The sequence below is a fragment of the Anser anser genome (genome assembly GCF_964211835.1).
Source record: "Anser anser genome assembly, contig: SUPER_W_unloc_7, whole genome shotgun sequence".
NCBI classification, from domain to species: domain Eukaryota; kingdom Metazoa; phylum Chordata; class Aves; order Anseriformes; family Anatidae; genus Anser; species Anser anser.
The window spans coordinates 476,534-485,374 of NW_028154225.1; the positions used below are offsets into that span (position 1 = coordinate 476,534).

The following is an 8,841-nucleotide window of genomic DNA, read 5'->3' on the forward strand; positions in this document are numbered from 1 at the left end:
TAGGTATGTTTATTCAGCGCTGGGCAGCACGGGGGGTAGTCCCGCCAAAGTCGTGTGCGCCTGACGCGGCAACTTGCCTTGGTTATATGCAGTAAAGAGTTACATATGCATGAAGTTTCACAATACGCTTATACATATTCATAACCTGTCCCCGCTTCCTATTAAAATTAGTTCCAAGGAGTCATTTCCATAAACTCCTCCCATCTGCGCTTGCGCAGTGTATTCTGGTGGTGGTCGTCGGGGGTCATGGGGATGAAGGTTGATGACTCTTCCTCGTCACCGCTAGTTGACTTCTTGAGCACAGACTCAGTTGCTCCTTGGCTCTTGTCCATCCGCAGGACCAGTTTCTGCCAGTTTCTTAAGACAGGCTCACTCTCTTATTAAGAGACTGACCTTGGTAAGGGGCCCAAGGCTTCTTGCTTTAGTTAATTTGCACAATGCACCATAGTTAGCAAAGACACTAAGTAGCATCCTAGTTTAATGCCATCAGCACTCTATCTCTACTTGATAAGATTCTCCTAACTCCCTCTCTCAGGTCGAGGCCAGTTCTGCCTCCAGGGACAGGATGGGGTAAAGGGAGCGGGGGCAGCTAGACCCCTCCACGAGCAGACTCATCAAACCAGGCTTTTGGGGGAAGAAACCGCAACACCTGATGGGCCTCTGTGGTGTGTAGAGCCCGGGGCTTTCCCCTGTGCATGCGGGTCCTTCCCGTCTGCCCCCAGACCCTCCCCTCTTCGCCCCTGCGTCCATGTCTCTGCTTTCCGGCAATTCTTTAATATTGCCAGTGCTTGGAACGAGCTGGATGGCATCCACAGAAGGTCAAGCAGCAAGCTAAAACAAACTCCAAACTATAAACTATCCTGCAGGGTGCCTCTGCCTTTCCATCCCCAGCCCTGGCTGCAGGAAGGTACTGGGCTGCACTTGCAGGAGAGGTGATCAGAAGTGTGATATATGGAGTAATAATTCGTGTCAAGAAGATGGCTGATGTTAAAGAAGGGGGAGATGTGGGAGTGTAAGGAATGGTCCAGCAATTCGTGCCACTAAGGGGTTTTGAAGGGTTAACATTGAGGCCTGGGTTTAGGCGAGAAGAGATCAAAGGGATTTCTTCAGAGAAAAACTGCTGACTTTGCACGAATGTGCAGTAACTTCTGACAGCCGGCCAAGAGACCACTAGATAAGGAGGAAGAATACGAGCCTCCCTGTCCGAGCGGCCCCCGAGAAACTAACAGAGACTGATAAGCAGGCGCACCTGGGAGGACTTCGGATTCGGGAAACCAATTATAATAACCTTGCCTCTTTTAGAAGTAGTAATAAATATGTATTAGCCTAGGAGTATAAAAAATTAGATGCCTTACGTAATGGGTGTGCGTCCCGGTGGAGCAGAGACTCCCGGCGCACCCAGCGCTGTTTGCTTGCCTCTATTCGTTTAATAAATTGTAAACTCTGATTGTAATCCTATTTGGGACTCAGTCATTTATAATAATTGGGGGCTCGTCCGGGATGGTCTTGGTTCCTGAACTCTGGCTTGATCTAGGAGGGGCGCCCCCACCATTTGGTGGCTCCTGTTCGAGTCAGGTCGGGACTAATGCCATCTCGAACCTGAATAAGGGCAAGCAAAGATTTAGATTTTTATGAGCTCCCTTTTGCCGGCTGCAGCACTATATTTTGCCCGTAATTCTGCGCGCGAAGATCCGAACGAAGACGACGGAGTCATAAGTATTTAATGTGTATACCGTTCGGTTGGGTGGGAGTCGGTTGCCTGTGTGTGTGTGAGAGTGTGACTGAGACGGAACGTAGTTCCGAAGCGATTGTGGAGGTCTTCTAACCGCGGTTCCAATCTCCCGCGAGGGACTTGGCCGGTGAAGGACCGAAGCGATTCCTATAGGATTCGTGGGTGGGTGATAGGTCCTAAACCCCCTGCAAGACACTCTCACTAAGGCAACCAAGGGCTGTAGGAATTGCCACAGTAAAATTCCTAGATGGGTCAGACAAAATCGAAGACCCGGGACCAGAGAAAAGGGAGCAAATTACCAGACATACCACCAGAAAGTCCATTAGGGATAATGATTAGAAATTGGAACGATAGGGGCCCCAGAAAAGGAAAAAGCAAAGTAAAAATGATTCAGTATTGTATGATAGAATGGCCAAAGGAGCCTTTAAGACCACATGTCTTTTGGCCTATTTTCGGATCTTTTGAAGACTGGGTTTGCCAGGCTTTAAATCTACATGTTAATTCAAAGGAACCTTTTAGTCAGGAGGAAAGTGATTATGCAGGATTATGGATCAGGACTTCACGTCCTTTTCCAGCCTCAGTATTTACACTAAAAACAGAGGAGGAGTTTGAAGACAGAGAAGAAAAACGGGAAAAAGAAAAAGAGGATAAATGGGAGCCATTAGATAATTTACCACCTCTATATTCTAACAATCCACCTCTGGCAGTGGCCCCACCTCCGGCAGCTGTGGTATCTCCACCGCCGACAGCACCGGAATCAGACCGACCCCCGGCTGCATGTACGAGAAGTAGGACTGCCACATCTGAGGGAGCTTCTCTATATCCCTTAAGAGAGGTACCCCTGGGAGGCAATCAGGGAGGCATTGGGTTTGTGGCAGTCCCCTTAAATACCACAGATGTAAGGAATTTCAAGAAAGAAATGGGGGCCTTATTAGATGACCCCCTTGGAGTAGCTGAAAGACTGGACCAATTCCTAGGTCCCAATACTTATACCTGGGAAGAAATACAGTCCATTTTAGGGATCTTATTTACTGTCGAGGAAAAAGGAATGATTAGGCAAGCTGGAATGAGAATGTGGGAGAGACAGAATCAGGCAGGACCCCCAGGAGACCAAAAATGGCCAAACGTGGATCCCCACTGGGATCATCAACAACCCCAAGGAAGACAGAATATGAGGGATTTGAGAACATTAATCATACAGGGAATAAGGGAAGCTGTTCCCCGAGGGCAAAACATTAATAAAGCATTTAATGAGCAACAAGGGAAAGACGAATCTCCAACAGAATGGTTGGAGAGATTAAGGAGAAGTTTACAAATGTATTCTGGAATTGACCCGAATACGGTGGCTGGAACTGCACTCCTTAGAACGCAATTTGTAGCTAAATCCTGGGGGGACATAAGGAGGAAATTAGAGAAGCTGGAAGATTGGCAAGAGAGGGGATTAGAAGAGTTACTTAGGGAAGCACAGAAAGTATATGTTAGGAGAGATGAGGAAAAACAAAAAGCAAAAGCTAAGATTTTTGTAGCAGCAGTAAGAGAAAGTCAGAGAAATAAGACTCTGTCCGGAGAAAGGAGGGAGAAGGGAATAGAGAAAGCCCCTAGGGGGCAGTCTTGTCGAGAGAAATACACCATTCCCGCTTGTTACTATTGCAACAAGAAGGGACACATTCAGAGGAACTGTCGTAAGCGGGAGCAAGATGAGAAAACATTCAAAGAAGAATAGGGGTGTCAGGGGCTATATCTTCTGGGGACTTCAACATCAACGGAGCCCTTGATAAAACTACTAATTGGTCCCCATAAAGAGGAAGTTTTGTTTTTAGTGGACACAGGAGCTGAAAAATCTACTATTCAAAAACTTCCAAAAGGAGTAGAGGAAGGGAACAATTATATGTCAGTGATAGGGGCAAAAGGAGAGCCTTTTAGAGTGCCTGTCTTGAAAAATGTAAAAGTAGAAACTGGGAAGAAAACTTATGTTAATGATTTTCTTTTGCTCCCTGAAGCGGAGTACAATTTACTGGGGAGAGATTTGATTTTAAGATTGAATTTGAGCATTCAGAGTCAAGGGGACGAATTGCAGATTAAATTATACACTTTGACACAAAAAGATGAAGAAGTCATTAACCCTTTAGTATGGTATAAGGAGGGGGAGACTGGAAGGATAGAAATGGACCCCATAAATATTCAAATAATGGATCCCCATCGTCCAATCCGAGTCAAACAATACCCTATACCAATGGAGGGTCGAAAGGGGTTAAAACCTGTGGTTGACAGACTTCTGGAAAAAGGAACTTTAGAACCGTGCATGTCGCCTCATAATACACCCATCCTCCCCGTAAAAAAATCGGATGGGTCATACAGGATGGTGCAAGACCTGAGAGCTGTAAATCAGCGAACACTCGCTAAATTCCCTGTGGTGGCAAATCCTTATACTTTATTGAGTCGCATATCTCCCAAACATACCTGGTATAGTGTAATAGATCTGAAAGATGCATTTTGGGCCTGCCCTCTGGATGAGAGATCCAGAGATTATTTTGCCTTCGAGTGGGAGGACCCCGAAACGGGAAGAAAAAAACAATTAAGATGGACTGTGCTACCACAGGGGTTTACAGAGTCACCAAATCTATTTGGACAAACTTTAGAAAAAATTTTACAAGATTTCACGTTACCTAGGGGGGTCAAATTATTGCAATATGTGGATGATCTATTAATAGCAGGAGAAACTGAAGAGGGAACCCGAGAAGCTACTATTAAATTGCTAAACTTTTTAGGGGAAAGGAGATTAAAGGTGTCTCGATCGAAATTACAGTTTGTGGAACAGGAAGTAAAATACTTGGGGCACTGGCTGAGTAAGGGGAAAAAGAAATTAGATCCTGACAGGGTATCAGGGATTCTATCTTTAAGACCCCCACAAACTAAAAAGGAAATTCGGCAAGTATTGGGATTATTAGGATATTGTAGACCGTGGCTTGAAGGCTACAGTGAAAAGGTCAAATTCTTATATGAGAAATTAACTAATAACCAGCTTAAGTGGTTCACAGAGGATGATCAGAAATTTGAGGAAATAAAAAGGGCTTTAATACAGGCACCTGTACTGAGCCTTCCAGATCTGGAAAAACCTTTCTATCTCTTTGTAAATACATCGAACCAAACAGCATATGGAGTTCTCACTCAAGATTGGGCAGGGATTAAGAAACCTGTAGGGTATTGCTCTAGGTTGCTTGATCCAGTAAGTAGAGGGTGGCCTGCTTGTCTTCAAGCTCTGGTCGCTACAGCATTATTAATAGAAGAAGTTAGGAAGATTACCTTTAGTGCTCCTTTAAAGGTGTATACTCCACACAATGTTAGAAGTGTCTTACAGCAAAAAGCAGAAAAATGGTTAACGGATAGTCGGATCCTAAAGTATGAAGCAATACTAATTGACTCACCTGACTTAGAACTGAGGGTAACCTCTGCTCAGAGCCCAGCACAATTTTTGTTCGGAGAACCACAGGAGGGAGTACAACATAACTGTTTAGAGGTAATTGAGACTCAGACAACAGTGAGGCCGGATTTAAAGGATGCTGAGTTGGAGAAAGGAGAGGCACTGTTTGTAGATGGCTCCTCCCGAGTAGTGGAAGGGAGGAGGAAATCAGGATATGCAATAATTAATAAGAACTTAGAACCTGTGGAATCCGGACCTTTGAGCCCATCATGGTCAGCTCAGGCTTGTGAGCTGTATGCCCTATGTAGGGCCCTGGAACTATTAAAAGGGAAAAGTGGGACGATATATACAGACTCTAAATATGCATATGGGGTGGTCCATACTTTTGGAAAAATTTGGGAAGAAAGAGGTCTAATTAATACTCAAGGGAGGAATCTTATACATCAAGAGTTAATAATAAAAATTTTAAGGGCATTAAGAGAACCAAAGGAGATAGCAGTGGTACATGTAAGAGGACACCAAAAGGGATTGGATTATCGAATCAGAGGAAATAATCTAGCAGATAAGGAGGCCCAGGAAGCAGCCCTGAGGACTCAGGTTGTTAAAATCAATGTGATACGAGAGGAAGAAAGGCGAGAAAGAGAAGAAAAGAAATTTACCCCTGAAGAACAAGCAAAATTGGAGAAAATAGGGGCTAAGTTAGAACAAGGAGAATGGACACTGCCTGACGGGCGAGAGATATTGCCAAAAGCCTATGCGAGGCAAATACTGGAACGTTTACATGCACAAACACATTGGGGTATGAAGGCATTAAGCGATCATTTCCTTAAACAATTTGGTTGCATTGGAATTTTTGAAATAGCGAAACAAATTACACAAGGTTGTTTAACTTGTCAGAAAATAAATAAGAAAGTGTTTCGACAAGCAGCTATGGGAGGGAGAAAAACAGCTTATAGGCCTTTCGAGAAAGTACAAGTTGATTTCACTGAATTGCCCAAGGTAGGGAGAATGAAATATCTATTGGTAATCGTAGATCATTTAACACAATGGGTAGAAGCTTATCCTGTAGCACGAGCTACTGCACAGACAGTGGTAAAAATTTTATTGGAACATTTAATACCAAGGTATGGGATAATCCAGTACATTGATTCTGATCAGGGCACACACTTTACTTCTAAAATAATAAAATTGTTGTGTCAATCATTAGGTATTCAGTGGGAATACCACACTCCCTGGCACCCACAGAGCTCAGGGAAAGTAGAAAGGATGAATCAAACAATAAAACAACAATTGACTAAGTTAATGATTGAGACACAGCTGCCCTGGACGAAATGCTTACCATTGGCACTTTTAAACATAAGAACTAAACCACACAGTGAGACTGGATTATCATCATATGAAATGTTATATGGTATGCCTTATTCTCAAGGGATGCCCCTAGGGAACAATGTAATTGAGGATCATAGTATCCAGAAATACATAATTACCATTGGAAGGAAATTACAGGAGATAAGAGAAATTGGGATGATGACTCAGACACCACCTTTAGGATTTGCTATTCATAAAATACAACCAGGAGACAAGGTCTTAATAAAAACCTGGAGAGAAGAATCATTGAACCCTCGATGGGAGGGACTGTACCTTGTTTTACTTACTACTGAAACAGCTGTGAGAACAGCAGAAAGGGGTTGGACCCACGCATCCAGAATAAAAGGACCAATAACTACCAAAGCCTGGAGGGTTGAGTCCACTCCTGGGGAACTGAAACTGAGATTAAAGAGGAACTGATATCCCAGCAATAAGGTTCTGCATGAATTAAGGGCACTGGATAAAGAGGACAAGTCTGAAGGGAGGAAAGGGAGAAGGCAAGACCGGGGTAGGACCCTCCACTGCGGTGTGTATGGTCTACCGAGGGAGGCAACCCCTATGGGTATTGACCGCCGAGTGAGAGGGCCTCGACCGGACTTCTCCCGCGCTAAGATCAGGTTGTCCTGAGAAAAATAACATGAGAACCTCTTAAACCCATAATGAAATTGTGATTAGTTTTTCCAGGAGCTGGATCACCCCGAAGGGCTGAATGGTAACACAAGCTCTGAAAGCGGGCCCAACCTCATGATTGAAGGCGTTTCCCACACTCTCAAGATTGGATGACGAAAAAGGATAAGAACTGCTATACTTCCTGGTATTGTTTTTACAGGGGCAATTGGGCCATGGGCAAAAATGGAGGAATAACTTTTTCACTTTGGGGGAGGAAGTGGCCAAGGCCTTTAACCTTAGTAACTGCTGGATTTGTGGAGGACCGGGGGGAACTGAAAGTTGGCCCTGGGTAGCTGGCCCGGTCGAACCCAAGTGGTGGGTCAGTAATCTGAGCGAAGTTCATAATGGGATGCAATTTTGGAAAGAGGAAGGAGGTCCATGGCAGTTGCACTCATCAGCTCGGGGTGTATATTGCTTGAACAGAACAGGAACAGTGGCGGTGGGAAAAAGTATTTGCAATTGGACTCTGTCCCCCGGATATGATTGTACCGATCCTGGATGTAGTCCTATAAACTGTACAGCACGTAGTGGGAAATGGAACACCACACATGTTCAGCTGAGAAATGGGACTTGGCTGAAATGCTCATACAGAGAATTTTTTGGATCCGGATGTAAAACTGTGGCAAGAGCACAAGCGGGGGGACAATTCGATGGTCAAATCTTGAGCTGTCAGCGCGATAACACCACTAAGGAACAGCATGTGGTGCGGGTCTATCGCTGGAGATGGCAGAATGAGAATGGGAGGCGAGTGTTCTTTAAGCATTTCTGGTCAGCTTATAATATAACTGGCCACCAAGGAGAACTGAATTGTGACTGTAAGTGGAAACCCAACGTGGGAGCTTGGAAGTGCGCATATACGAGAACAAACGGGGCAGACATTGTAACAGGACCACTCGGTAACAAGGACACTCTGTATTATCACGCCCCAAGGGCTAAAAAGGGATGGAATGGTCCTTTTCCAAATGGGACATGGGCCCTAAAGGGACATTATTGGGTGTGTGGCAAACATGCTTACAAGAGGCTACCTGAAAATTGGTCGGGAATATGCTATGTGGGGTACATAAGACCCTTGTTCTTTTTATTGTCACAAACACAAGGAAATCATTTAGGAATAAGATTATATGATGACCTGAACAGAGTGAAACGATCTATAGATACTTCCTTAACCGGGGGTAGTGCCCAAAAATGGGGAAAGGATGAATGGCCTCCTGAAAGAATCATACAGCATTATGGGCCAGCTACCTGGAACCCGAATGAGTTGGTATCAGGAGCCCGAGAACCTATTTATAATTTTATCCTGGTTCCAGTTAGGACAGAGTTAATTTTCCCTCCTAGTAGCTGGTAGGGTGCTATGTTTTGGATTAGGGTGAGAAGAGCGCTGATAACATGCTGATGTTTTAATTGTTGCAGAGCAGTGTTTACACCAGGCCAAGGACTTTTCGGCTTCTCGCTCTGTCCTGCCAGCGAGCAGGCTAGGGGTGCAGCAGGAGCTGGGAGGGGACAGACCCAGGACAGCTGACCCAAACTGGCCAAAGGGGTATTCCATACCATCTGACGTCATGCTAAACAATATATAGGGGTGGCTGGCCGGGGTGGGGGGGCCGGCTGCTCGGGGATAGGCTGGGCATCGGTCAGCGGGTGGTGAGCAATT

General features: G+C 45.0%; 1 protein-coding gene across 1 annotated transcript in view; it reads left to right on the plus strand.

Annotated features, from left to right (window-relative positions):
• Nucleotides 1–8,617, plus strand: part of LOC310888949 (uncharacterized protein) — a 389,701-nt gene extending 381,084 nt beyond the window's left edge. The window contains exon 2 of the mRNA XM_083852616.1: nt 7,197–8,617. Within this exon, the coding sequence (XP_083708742.1) occupies nt 7,540–8,535 (996 nt within the window). The 5' untranslated portion in view covers nt 7,197–7,539 and the 3' untranslated portion in view covers nt 8,536–8,617. The remainder of the gene's footprint in view (nt 1–7,196) is intronic.
• The last annotated feature ends 224 nt before the right edge of the window (nt 8,618–8,841 follow it).